This window comes from Periplaneta americana, chromosome 5, assembly GCF_040183065.1.
Source record: "Periplaneta americana isolate PAMFEO1 chromosome 5, P.americana_PAMFEO1_priV1, whole genome shotgun sequence".
In the NCBI taxonomy this organism is placed as follows: Eukaryota; Metazoa; Arthropoda; class Insecta; order Blattodea; family Blattidae; genus Periplaneta; species Periplaneta americana.
Genome location: NC_091121.1, coordinates 66,823,312 through 66,837,660, shown reverse-complemented (window position 1 = coordinate 66,837,660; position 14,349 = coordinate 66,823,312). Strand labels below are relative to the sequence as shown.

The 14,349-nt window shown below is 32.1% G+C and overlaps 1 protein-coding gene across 5 annotated transcripts in view; it reads left to right on the top strand.

Annotated features, from left to right (window-relative positions):
• The window catches only part of Eps-15 (Epidermal growth factor receptor pathway substrate clone 15), a 147,886-nt gene that overhangs the window by 81,741 nt on the left and 51,796 nt on the right, over positions 1 to 14,349 (top strand). For 4 of the 5 annotated variants that reach the window (XM_069825957.1, XM_069825960.1, XM_069825962.1 and 1 more), the window contains 5 exons: positions 2,768 to 2,830; positions 8,059 to 8,256; positions 9,323 to 9,514; positions 10,339 to 10,441; positions 12,290 to 12,384. In XM_069825957.1, coding sequence (XP_069682058.1) covers positions 2,768 to 2,830; positions 8,059 to 8,256; positions 9,323 to 9,514; positions 10,339 to 10,441; positions 12,290 to 12,384 — 651 coding nt within the window. The remainder of the gene's footprint in view (positions 1 to 2,767; positions 2,831 to 8,058; positions 8,257 to 9,322; positions 9,515 to 10,338; positions 10,442 to 12,289; positions 12,385 to 14,349) is intronic. The other variant, XM_069825958.1, reaches the window with a different exon arrangement.

Genomic DNA, 14,349 nt, shown 5'->3' with positions numbered 1-14,349 from the left:
AATATACTGTAATTGCCAGTGTGTAGGAATTTAAAGTGAGAGAGGAAAAAAAAAAGTAAAATCGTAAATAAAAAGAAAGATTATTACGATTATAGTCATTCACTGATCTTTCAAAAGCCTAAAAATTCACCCGCAGAAACCTTGAAAATGAACAAAAGGAATGTGCATGATTGTACCTTCATTGCAAAAGGCGCACCCTAATTTTAAGGCCTATTTTGAGGCAAAAAAGTCTGTATTGTACATTGACAAATACGGCAATAACATTTGGTAATAGAGAATAGCAAATTTTTTATAAAATCAAAGAGCCATGTAATACATGGTTTTCCCACTACATCTGACCTTAACAGATTGACTTGCAAGCAGCATCTTGGATCACATGTCCCATAAAGTAGACTTGTTTTACAACTGAAAAGGACTGGGCCACCATTATAATACGAATATAGTTTTCACACGACTGCTTTCATGCAGAAAACATCTTACTAGATTTGGGCCAATATGGCTGGTGTCCACCCCTATGGAGTAATGGTTAATGCATCTGATTGCGAAACCAGGTGGTCCGGTTATCTGGTTGAGATTTTTTCTGGGGTTTTCCCTCAACGCAATATGAGCAAATGCTGGATAACTATCGGTGCTGGACCCCGAACTCATTTCATTGGCATTATCACCATTTCATTCAGATGCTAAATAACCTGAGATGTTGATACAGTGTTGTAAAATAAAACACCAAAAAATATATATGACTGGTAGGTAGGCAGGTAATGCCTTCAGTTATGGTTACTTTGACCTTCCTAGAATCTACTAATCTGTGTTAGAACTATATTTCTGAGGGCATTTGGAAGGCACAATTCATTACCGCTGATAAAATAATTGTAGGATAAAATGATGGCTAGAGTTCTCCGATTCCAGGACAGGTTTATTTTATGTACTCTAATCTAAAAGACGTGACTGCCAGCTTTACTTCCTTTCAGAAGAAGCAATAAAATTTATTTTCGTCACCCTAGAAATGAATTGCCATCAGCTGTGTTTGAACATTTGAACCTTGGTATAGTGGCAAGTATGGTAACCATTTGGTACAGACAACTTTGTTCGATAAATATTAATATGTAGTTACAAAATATTCCTACAGATGAAGTGGTGAAAAAAATTATTCTTGTGGGGATATACTGTAATTCACTGCTTCGTTCATGCATGAAATTTTATTTGTACATCTTCACATATCTGGAACTGTAGTCATCACTGCAGCTATAAAGCAGGACTAATGTTATTTTAAGTATTTTACTCATCACTTTCTGATTAACACTCTTAAGGTGTGACAGATTATAAAATTCTCTGTCTAATTAAGCATGACTAGCCTAATTAACGTAACTTTTTCTCTTGTTGGCTTATATGGGTAATGTTCTGGGATTTGGTGACCTAAAAATTTGTGAGAATTTTTCTTCTAGGCACGTAATCCATTTCTTACTTCCAAGATTTAATATGCAAATTAGGTATGTTTTTGTAACTTCAAATCCGCCAAGAAACAATATGAATAGTTTCCATTAACTATTTTTAAGAAGCTTTATCATAATTGAAATTAAATTAGGCTATTTCGTTATTAATTTTAATTAGTATATTATTATTATTACATGAAATGTGTATAATGTGGTTAGTTTCTTTCTTGTTTCATTGTTTATGAAAACAAAAATGCCATACGAACAATTTAACTTCATATTTTGTAGGTTAAAATAGTTCTTTAAAATCTTATGAAAATCGAGTATAAGTAAATTTTTCTGATTTTAGTAGTGATTTAAAATGTTTTCATTATATTGGGTGCATTAACTTTTTTTTTTAAGTTCAAAGTTTAGATGTGTTAGGAGAGACATTACATTAATTTGGAAAAAGTTTTTTATTTACATTAAAATAAATTATTATATGTCCAGATTTCATTGACTTTCATAGACAGCCTATTAATAAATGCTAATTTTAAAGCATTTGTGTTTTCATCACTTAATATTCACTAAGAGATCAAATAGGTTTTTAAAAGTGAATGAAATTTGAAGCCTATTTAATTTTAATCGGTAATGTGTTTTACAGCATTGGAGATTGCTAGTTTTCCTTTTACATGTTACAGGCTTTTAAAGACAGAATTATTAATATTAATGCTTTTTGAATTGCAACACATTTATGTGGGTTTTGGAAGTATTTCTTTACACAAAACTTTTATTTTATTCTTATGATATTTTACAGCAGCTTGTTTTGAGATTGTTACATTACTTAATTTACAGCAGTCAATAACACAAAATTGTGCAGGGAGATGTTATATAATAAAAGTCTGTCATTTTCTTTTCCTCAAGTTATATTTTGCGAGAGAAATTGTTTAACAGTGTTTTAAGAATTTCATTTGATGATCACATGGCCTAGCTCTAGCACAAAATTGAAATTTACTCATATCTCATCTAAACCCTTTTACCATTCACATTTATATTTAAAAGCATGTGTTGTTAGTCTTGTTATGCTATGTGTTTATTTTGATTGTTACTAGAAGTTGATCTAAGACCAGACATGTTCTGTTCTCTTCACTCTGTCCTTTTCCAAACTCATGCCTCATTATCTCAAAATTAAAGGGAACTGTTTTCAAAAGTGCATTAATATTAATTTTATTTTGTCATGCTTTAATATTGTTTTGCTAGAACATTGACAGTAGTGTTAGCTGTGTCTTGCCTAGAAATCAAAGACAGAGCATGTTATGTATTGACTTTATGTTTGCTTTTATTTTAATTTTGCGTAGAAATCCTCCGTAGAGAAAGAACTTAATGCCATCAAGTTGGAGTTGGAAGAAGAACAAGTTCAGGTAAATGCACTGTAGACTTGGAACAATGAAGAATTTGCACCCATAATTTTTAGGTTCAGGCTTCAACATTTCTTAAGTTTTGCAGTTAAAATTTGTTATGTAGTTTTTGAAGTTACCTTTCATTTTAAGTGGATTTGGATTGGAGGTAACTAATGTACCTACTTTTAAAAATATAGATTATTGTTTTGATACTAATGTTTACTGGTTTGTTTTGCATGCCATTGATTTATTATGTAGATCTTATGGTAAATATAGTTCTAATATACAGAGCAGGTCAAACCTAAGTTACTGGCATAGAGCCACAAATTTGCTGTTTGACAGACGGCACACTGGATTTTCCCATCCTATTGTTTGCTTTAAGCCTAGCAAAGGACACAATGCTAGGGTTTTTCTTATTAGTTGCACTAAGCCAGTAACACAGTTCTGCTGGCACTTCATATTGTTAATCATAGATCAGCTTTCTTTCCATATTGTTGTAAATCTGAATTCCTAACCTTTTCTGATTCGTAATTTTATTAATTATTTAAAGTAATTAAAAAAAATGTTCTGAACTATTACTCACCTATCAACAGTGTCCAACAATAAACTTCTTCACATGATGTGAACTTGCAAACACAACTGCTCACATCACCTACCCTCTGTTCGTAACAGCTGTTATAAAAATGTGTACTGCCTAATTATCTTAAAGCTTCGAGGGGCTGAAAGAAAAAGTTTAGAAAGAAATTAACAAAATTTCTCCATATTCATAACTTTTACTCAACTGATGAACTGTTTATGCTTGTAAATTGAATCACCCTATTTACTGCATATGATAATTATATTTTTGTACAAATTTGGACTTGTTCCACATTTCACAGCTACAACGCTAATGTAAGATCTATGGAATACAATAAACAAAATAAAAAAGAACAGCTCATCATTAAAGCAATGTTACAATTACATTAAATTTGTATTTCTCTACACCAGTAAAAATAATGTGTTTCAAGGTACAGCATGTCGTGAGGTGAAGCAGCTTATCCCACTTACTAATCTCTTCTTGTCGCTCAAGATGAAAAGAAATTTGTAAAATTCCAATAAAAGTTTTAACGTAAATATTATAAACAGATTTTCAAAATTCCGGTAAAATGGTCAAATGAATATATTGTAAGCTTGCCCTTGGGGTTTTCATTACAGAATTCCGTTTTGTACATTGTTTTTATAAATATATACTAATTGATCTGTCAGCAAATTTGAAAGTTGGTAGAATTCCTGTTTCATCTAATCTTTCTCCTCAGTACTGTGTGCTACAGGAATTATTCTATGAATTTGTAATTTATTTTAATGTAGTTGTGTTTTCAGGTTTTACACATTTTTCCAGAACCAATTATTACAAAAATTCAGGATTTTTTATATTTTTTCTGTCTAATTTTGTCCCTGTACCCATACATTTTCATATTGTAATGGAGGATTGATTTAATATTTTTTTACTAAAATCTCATAACTTATTTTATAACTGATTTCTCAATAAGAATAGCACTTTTTATATCACAAATATTGATGCATTATTACGAAATGTATTGAAATAGTGTTAGAAAAGATTGCATCAGTTTTGAACTTAGCAAATATGGTGCAATTATTTTTTTTAATATAGAGCCATTATTTTATCCGGGCACACTTTCAGCTGTGTCATGGCCACAAGTACACTCTGCTTACCTGTCAACACTCCAGTCCCTGTGTGGTCGGTAGACTGACTTGATGCATTCTTATTAATCGAGATAAATTGGATAAATAGACAAGACTTGAGTACCATTGTTTTACAAATTAAAATTGTCAATGTACTTAACATTGCTTGCCTTTTCAAAAAAAAAAAAAACTGTTGAAATTGTACTCCTTGTGCTTTGAGACATGTTGTAGCATCGTAACAAATTTTTCATTCACATGTTGCAACTTTGCTTGTGAAATGTTTATTTCTTCTTCTATGTTATTTTGCAGTTTATATCATGTCTGTACATTTGATTTATATGGAAATCCAATAATTTTGTATTTCTCCTATGAGTCCCTGTTCTCTAAGGCTATCACTTCTGTCGTTTTGTATGGACGAAATTTCAGTAATTTTGTCACTTTGTGTGCTGACTCATGCTTGCTGGGCTAACTTAGAGATTTCGTGTCGAACCAACCTTCTAATCAAGAACTGATTTCATCAACTTTTTCATCCGTTAAAACATGATGTCTTTGATTTTCTTTCTTATCCAATACCTTTCGTGTAGTTTGGAATTTGACTTTTTTTATGAACTGTATATCTGTTAGGCGGATCTTTCCAGGAAAGCATTTCCTAATGCACTATGACACTTAGCAGGTGATTAGTTTTTTATAAAGTTTCAAATAAAAACTAGTTCCAACTCTTGGGTTCCCTCTAGTGGCCGCCCTCTGCACTACGTCATAGATGTCTATGAACGTAGGACCGAAGTCCACACATGTGCTGAGGTGCACTCGTTATGAGTGACTAGTTGGCTGGGATCCGAGATTCTGTCCGACACCAGGATGGATATCCAGTGTGGCTTAGTGGATAAAGCATCAGCACGTAAAGCTGAAATCCTGGGATAAATGGTTCCTCTGCCACGATCCGTAACTGCACCGGCCAATGTTCCATTATAAAATAATTGCGAGGCTTTCAACTGCCTCTCTGCATGCATTCGTACTATGAAGTGCAAGTTCAGTCTGCCAGAATTGCTGACTGAAATTGGTAGAAATAATATGGGCCACCTTGTATAATATCTCACAATGTTTGAAAAATAAATTCGTTTTTTCTCAATAGATTTACGGTTCAGGAAGAAAAATCTTACCAAGTATAGTCACTATCTTGTAATGAATACATTGAATAAATTATCTTTAGTAAACCAGAAATAGGCAAACTGCGCTTTCAGAATTGATATGTGCCAATCAGTTTAAGAAGTACTGAATGTTTACTTATTTAACTTCAATGAAATGGCTCATGTATTGTATAATTTTATAATTTACTTAAAATTATTCTTGACTGAAATGAGCTCATTATTGGTAAATCTTAAATAGGCCTATAGGTCCTTTTGAATTTCAGCTCTTAGAAATTTTTAATTCAATGTAGAATATAAAATCTTACGTTCGTATTTATATTGAGGATGTAAGATTGTTTTAAGTGCCTTTAATATGCAAACACATATTTAATAATTTTGAATTTTATTTGCGTATTGTATTGTATTTATTTACATTCCATGGTATTCGTAAATTGCTTCACAGCTAGAATATGGAAAATGTCAAATGAAAAAAAAAATCTTAATAGTAATATAAAGTCTTAATTATAGTCACAGTCTTGTTGAAATATATACAGAAGAGTTTTACAAGTACAGCACAAAGTTTTAGTATCAATAATTAATACAAGACAGAATTATTCATGAAGCATTGTTGAATGTCATGAATTCACCTACAGAATAGAAGGCGTGAGAAATTAGGTACTTCGTTAATTTGGCCCTAAATAATCTTAGGTTCTGAGTTAAATTTTTTATATTGATAGGGAGGCTATTAAAAATTTTTACTGCCATATAACACACTCCTTTTTGTTAGCACGATAGATTTGTGTAGAATTCTCAAACAGAAACACATTATAAGAGTCGAATCTTTCCATTGAATAAAATAAACACAGTTTTTTAGTCTTATATACTCCTCTCATGATATGGCTGCATTTAAATTTGTTGGGTCTTTGGATTAAACATACAGGTGAAGGTTTTAAATGCTTCTGTATTTTATATTTGTTCACCTTTTGCATGTTGTGCCTGTGAACATTCATGTGGTAATGAGGGATTATTGGTATAAAAATATATTTGCTTCCATGTATGAGTTTTCACAATTCTCACTGAATGTACTATCATCTATGAAGTTAACATGCTCTAAACAATGATATCCAGGAGATAAAAGTTGTGTTCATTTATAGATTGGGTCTCGCCATTGGCTAAAAATATTAATTTTAAGATTTGCAAAAATTGTATTTTCACAAACATCATAATATTGTATAAGGACCAGAATTATTTACAGACACAAATATCAATAATGCAATTTTTTTTTGTGTAGAAGTAAGTATAGATTCTGTATTGACATTTCGGAACAGTTCTGTAACCTTTGAGATCGTAAAGGTAGTTAGAATAATTTTTTCCTAATTTCTCAGTGAAATGGATAAAATTACTGAATTTTAATGCTAAATTCAATTTATGCCAAGAGATGCTAGATCCTTGTATGCATCTAAGAAACAGTGAAGAAAATGTTTTTCAAGGTGAACTTCTTTATATTAAAGAGTACATGTTTGAAAAATACGTGTATAAATATGTAAGAAACGTGTATAAATATGTAAGAATTCTTCTTTTCGTTTCATATAATTTTTTTATTTATTATACTTCGCTGACAATTATACGAGGGAGAGCGAAAAAGTAATCTTAATAATCGTTTTATAATTGAATATGTACATTAAGACTACAAACACTTTATCACTTTTCAACATAGTCCCAACTATGTTCAATGCAAGTGTTCCTGTTATACTATGTTAAAAGTGATAAAGTGTTTGTGGTCTTACTATATTAATAAAACTATTATTAAGGTTACTTTTTGACTCTCCCTCGCAGATTATTGTTGGTAGCACTTTATTTCAGAGTCAAACATGAATGATTTATCGTATATTTTAATTTGTTGTAAAATGTGACATACAAATAAATAATAATTTAATAAAAAATTTCAATAATAAATCAAAACCTTAAATTGTAAATCCCTACAAAAAATACAAAAGATAACAAAATTAAAGCTAATCTATGTCATATTCAGCTAAACTACAGGTTTATGGAACTGATGAGTCGTGGATTAGCATAGTGATTTTATATTTGATTAGTTCCAGATTCGAACCATAAGGGTATCTACATGAATAGGTCTTTAGGAAAAATTTCTAATTACTCTCTTATAAAATGTAGCAATTCTTTTCCTGCACGCTTAATTTTTTATTGACCAGTTCGTCTTTATCTTCCTATCATTAAGCCTAGGTTGTGTAAGCCACAGCTCATGATGTTAAATAAGGAAATAACCATTGACTTGGAATTTGCAGTAAGTAATTAGAAATCTAAAATGTGTCAAGTGTTTTATGATTAATCGTATATTGTTTAATATTGGTAACATACATCCTTAAAACCCTTCTTTCCTCATTATGCAGTTACTTGAAAGCATCTTTGTGGTCGTAGGTTGACAACTTGAGGCGACAGGCTGAAGAACAAGAACAAACACTTAAATCGCAAGAAGATGAATTGAGCTCGAAGAAACAGGAACTGGAAGGCTTGAAACAAGAGGAGGCAAAACTTGAACAGCAACAGAAAGACTCGAGGAACCAACTAGAAAACCTTACTAAGAATTTGCAGGATACTCAACTACAAATTAGTCAGGTATAGTATTGTTTGTAGAATTCTTATTTCGCAATGGAATTTTTAAACCAAATAATGCCTTTTCACGCTGGATACCTGGATTCAAATTTAGATAAATTTACATGGAGCCTTGGTGGACAAACATGGTGTGGGATGAGGTTTTCCTGAGATACTTTCATTTTTCTTGTCATTAGTCCACTATTTGTTCATAATTCACAATCATGCTTAACAATAGTGCAGTAATAGTGTAAAAAATACTGATCTACACCATTTTGTTTTGGAGACCAAATTTAGGGCTCCCTGTGGCCAATGTTCTATGGAGAAAATAACCATGAAAAACCTGAAGTTGTTGTGAACACTGAGCATTCGATATAGCACTAAACAAGATGAGAATAGCGTTTACATTTTTAGTAGATTAAATAAAATAATTTATTTTTCATTTACAATTCCATTGTTGATACTTACCCTTTTACCATGTGCTATTAAGATGTAGTCAGCAATAATACTTCTACTATTTTTTCAGATATCCTGAATTGATGATCGTTACTGTAATGATTATTACGGATATTATATTATCAGATAATTAGGGGACTGTGGTACTTATCATTATTTGCCATTAAAATATAAAAATACTTTGAATATCCATCACTATTGTTACTCGTCTTCTCTATAATGAAACAATTTTGTTTTATTGTTCAAATTCCGTACTGACATATTTATGTAATGTGTGCCAAACTTCCCCTTTCTTACCTTCCTAAATATTCTTTGAAAGAATATAAATAAATATTAGTGTTGTACATTTATTACTGATCTTTTAATATAGACGAGACAGCATATTAGAGAGTGTTCGGCTTTGAATTTCATGAGCTGCTTTTGATAGTGGGTTCTCTCTTCCTTCCCCTAACTACTTTTTGTGTTTTTGAATTGTATGCATCTTCCTGATAATGAAACTTGTTGGAGAGATTAAATGTCAACTAAATACTTATCACTACACAATCACAATGAAAGCTTAAAATTTCCCCTCCATCCCTTTTGTTTGTATAGTTTGCAGTGAATGAAAAGAGAAAATATTTTGTTATTTTTGTAGGCTAAAGCGAAAATAACTCATCTACAAGAACAGCATCGACAAATGAAAGATGCGATATCAACATATGATACTGCCATATCCACAGGGGATGCAGCCACAGTTGGTGATGCATCTCTTAATATAAAACCAGAGTTCAGGGACCCTGAGTATACTAGGATAGCAATGGTTAATGGCGGAAGTCCTGTAGAACATGTGAGTATGATTTTAATACTGGTGCTTGCCAATGACATACAATCGTGTTCATTACCATCTTAGTTGATATTTTAATCTGTACTGTATTCTATTTTTATTTTTAAATATATTAATTTTATAGTTAACTTGCTTTTTTATTGGTGTTTAGTGGTTGTTTTTTCCACTAGTTCTGAAGTTTGCAGTTTCAAATAGTCGAGAGCCGAATGTTATAGATTTGTATCTTGTAGAAATCTAGTCTTAGAACATTATAATAAGCCACCAACATAGTTCATTTGGCTACTGATATGGAGTTGCGATTGGGCGTGAGTTCGATTTCCACTTGGGCTGATTAACTGTGAGGTGAATGTTCTCGCTATCACCAATACCAATGATGCTAAATAACCTAGTACTGGTAGTTGATTCAGCTTCATTAAATAACAGACTTTAAAAAAGAAGGTAATGTGCAAAGTTAATTATGATTTCTTGTATATACAGCAGTAAAAATTAGAAATTAGGTTTAAAATTACACGTGTTGAATATATTCAGCTTCTTAAAACTTCTAATTGAGCTTAAGATTTCAAGTGTAGTTAAAAATTGCCAGAAATTGTGATTTATATAGAATAAACTGCTTCTGATTACATAGGAATGTTTTTATAAATATGTAAAACTAAACTTTTTAAGTGAAAACTTTAACAATAGACATTTTTTTATGTAGGCAGTTTAAACTTTCATGGAATTTTGAACAAGATAATCATACAGGACATATTGATTTATTTCTATTGTATTGTATGAAATAACAAATTTTACTATTATAAACATGTTATACATTCTTTTTTTTCTCTCAGAATAAAGGATTCACTACCAGTGAAAGAGATCCATTTAGTGGCTTAAATGGACCAACAGATAGTGGTGGTTCTGACTTCGGTGGAGAGGACATGTTTAAGAATGGTGAGTATTTTGATGGTACTCAGATATGGCATAGAGTCTGTTAAAAGTAACTACATTTGGTTTAAAATTTAAACCTGCTGAAATGAGGAAAATACTAATTTTGTCAAGTTTTATTGAAGTTTGTCATGACCAGACATTCACAATTTCGTATACTTTGTTAAGTACTTTGGAATATTCAAAATTCTTTTCCGTTTTCATTATAACACCTAGCAGAATCAGTAATTCCATGGGCCAGCAGCTAACTGACACTTCTGGCTAACTGACACTTGTGACCCAGAGTGCATTGTAATGTGTATTTAAATTGTCTAATATTCTAGGGACATATTTCTATCGACCAAATATTAAAACAATTCTTATAAACATAGGTTTAGAAACACTTAATTTTTTCTCCATATGCCTCATCTCCAATATAAACATGATACTAGTAGATACTGATGTTGACGTTTTAAGAGAGCATATCAGAAATAGGTGTGAGCAAGTATGTAACACTCCAGGCGCATTCTACAGAGTATGACAAATCATGGAACAGAAGCTCAGGGGATGAAGCAGGAAGAGACTATTTTGAACAATTTTCGTAATAAAATGATGTATCTTATGTTTATTTTTATTTATTTTTTGTTTCTGTTATATTTTGTCTTGCTTAATTGCATTACTTATTATGTTGGATTGCTTAGTAATTATTTTATATTTGTAAACCTTTGGATTAATGACAGAAGAATTAATTGGAACGAAAACACAAACAGAAATGGAGGACAACAGTTAGTAAAAAGAATGCACAACTTGAGACCTCAAAAAAAAAAAAAAACCTTGTTCTGACAGTTCACCCAATGTATTTCAAAGGCCAAATCATACTTTTTCAGAATGTCCTCTTTGTGAACCTAGGTAGTTCTATTTTCTGAAACAGAGTGGTATGATCCTAGCAATATTTTCAACTGATCCCTGAACTGCCTCCTCAGGGATGTGGATTAATACAGATTTAACTTTTGTGTTGGAAGTTACAGCAATGAGCAGCACAATGCACATAACTAAAGGTTGTCAAATTGTGAGAGACTGAACACCTTTATTGACCCTACTCATGTTTCCAGTTCCATCATAAGCCTGTCTTCCAAGATTTTCCGATGGCACTTGTAGTCTAATGAAAGCATCTCAAATGAGTGATTATAGATTTCATCAGTACTTAAAGCAGTTTGGTAAAATTTCATTAAACATAGCTTGTCGGCGATGTATGCAATGGAGGGGGAAAGGAACTGGTCGCCCTACTCCATTATCTCCTGGCCTAATTGCCTCATAAGTGGTGTCTTCTTGGTATCACTTGTGAGGTTCAGACCTGTTTTCGGACAGTTGACTAAATAACAAAAAAGATTGGGTTGCACTACCCTATTCATATTACTGTGTCTCCAATTGAAAATGTATTTTTCATCTTTATACCATGTAAATTAGTTTTCTTCAGAACTATTTTTCGGAAAATTATTGTGTGGGGGCTCCCCCCTTGTCTCCCCCCCTTCCCCAGCCATAGCGCCCATGTCTCAACTATTGTGTTCCTCGTTGCACATCATAGGTTATGTGAGTACATATAGTTTTTCTGGTTCATATTGTCATTTTATCTTATTTGGAAGTTTTGTATTGATTGTAAGCATAGAACATGATGTGGTTAGTCATTCTTTATTAACCAAAAAGCTCGTAATTTTCGATTGTTTTTATAAGTAACTTCCTAACCATAGAACTTCGAACATAAATAGCTTGAGTTCAATCAACGTAGAATGACTTGGGGACATTAAACTCTAAACATCTAAATATTTATTTTTTTCTTTTAAATTTGAAAATATAGAAACATAATCTTGGTTGCAGATCCTTTTAAAAGCTCAAAACCAAATCCACCAGCTGCTGCTGATCCATTTAGCTCAAGTGACCCATTCAGTGCTGCCTTTTCACCGAAACCTGCTGTAAGTATAATTTTGAATTCGTATAAGTAAGATGAGAACAATATTATGTGTTAATCTTGTAGTGTAGGCTTTCACGGCCGGAGTCTATAGATCTAGATTCATTTTCCGGGCTGAGAGGCCATGGTCTGTTGGTTGGTTTTCTACCAGATGTTTCGTCTGCAACCGCAGCAGACATCTTCAGTGGAGTGGTATCCGAGGTCACAAAGTTCTTCTCGGCATACCTGAGGCAACTGATCCTGTGGCTAGTTGTGCGGGTGTATTTATAATGTAACTAGCGGGCCGAGGCCTGTTGTAGTGGCTTCTTATCTGTTCTGTTTAGGACCGGGTACCAACACTTGTTTAGCTTTACGCCTTCTTCCTTGCGATTAAAGTTGTTGTCATGTTTATAGATTTCGATCGCTTCTCTATGTAGACGGGGGAAGAAGTGCGTCGTCGTGCTCAAGATGTCTGCCGCAGTTGCAGATAAAACGTCTGGTAGAAAACCAACCAACAGATCACGGCCTCTCAGCCCAGAAAATGAATCTAGATCAATATTATGTTTTATTGGTGAAAGAAATTGTAATTGAATTTTAGTGTGAGATAGATTCTTTCATGTTGTTGTTGTTATCATCATCATCATCATCATCATCATCATCCCCCACCCCCTCCGTTATTAATGGAGAAATGGTGGAATTATGGCAAAGAAAATGGTTGAGAAAACACTGTAAAACTTGCCCTGTCTTTGTCTACCATAAATTTCACTTAGATTTACTGAGACTTGAGCCTGCATTTCCTGTGGAAAGCTAATGCTCTATTCAGTTAATGCATCATATAAAATGTTATCCATAAATTTACGCAGTTTCTTATTTGAATATGAAGAGGTTTTAGGGGTGAAGGTCATAGTCCCCAGTTATGGATAAGGTTGGTTGATTTATAATGTCAAGCACATAACTAAATCAATGGGTCTTCTTCATTATCATTTTATGCATCTTGTATTAATACATCAGTGGAACCAATCATGTAAACATTCTCTCATTTCATTGGTTACCTCCAATTATAATTGGTGGACAAATAACTTTTACAGAATCATCTTTATTTTATAGCTATGGCTGATCGTGATCACAAACTGCTCCAAATATTGTATTTTCTCTGTCCATTGGAAAATTCTGTAAAACATTATTGCTTTCAATTACATGAGTTTTTAAAATTCAGTCTAAGAAATGTCGAATCAGAAACAGTTAGTTTACTGCTACTATTTGTGGTACCTGTCTGATTTATATCACTGCGATTTAAATCTCTGTCCCAGAAGTACATACAGAGTTATTAAACACATTTAATCTACGAATAAGTGATCAATTTTTCCATGATAATGGGTTAATATAATCTAAGAATGTGTCAAAGCACATGCAAATTTAAAAGACACTGTTGAACCCAATGTGTTTTAATTCTCTGGATGATTTTTAGATGAACATTGCTGTTTTCAAGTTTTCATCCTTATTTTGTTATTCATCAGATGGAACATCGCAAAAATTCAGCAGTACATCTCAACCCACTTTTAGAATTTGTGGAAAATACTATTGGGTGTATAGGCGTTTTCTTAGCTGATATCTCCCCTTATTGTAATATAATTAAAATAAGTTATTTACGTATTTTCTAATGTATATAAAATAACAGAAGTAAATCTAAATACGGTAACTAAGAATTGCTTGAAATATAAATGCTTTATATTGCTTATAAATATACTTATATATTAGTTTATCTGTATTTTCAATAACCGAATAAATTAAGTAGATTTACTTCTGTTATTTTATGCATGTTAAAAAGTACATAAATAACTTATTTAAGTTATATTACAAAGAGGAGAATGATTACTGTTTTTTCTCACATACGTAGTGAACAGCGTTCAATCATGTTATTATTTCTATTTTTGAAAGAGAAAATCTTTCTGCTTCATCAGATACAATAAAAACTTAAGTACTATTATTT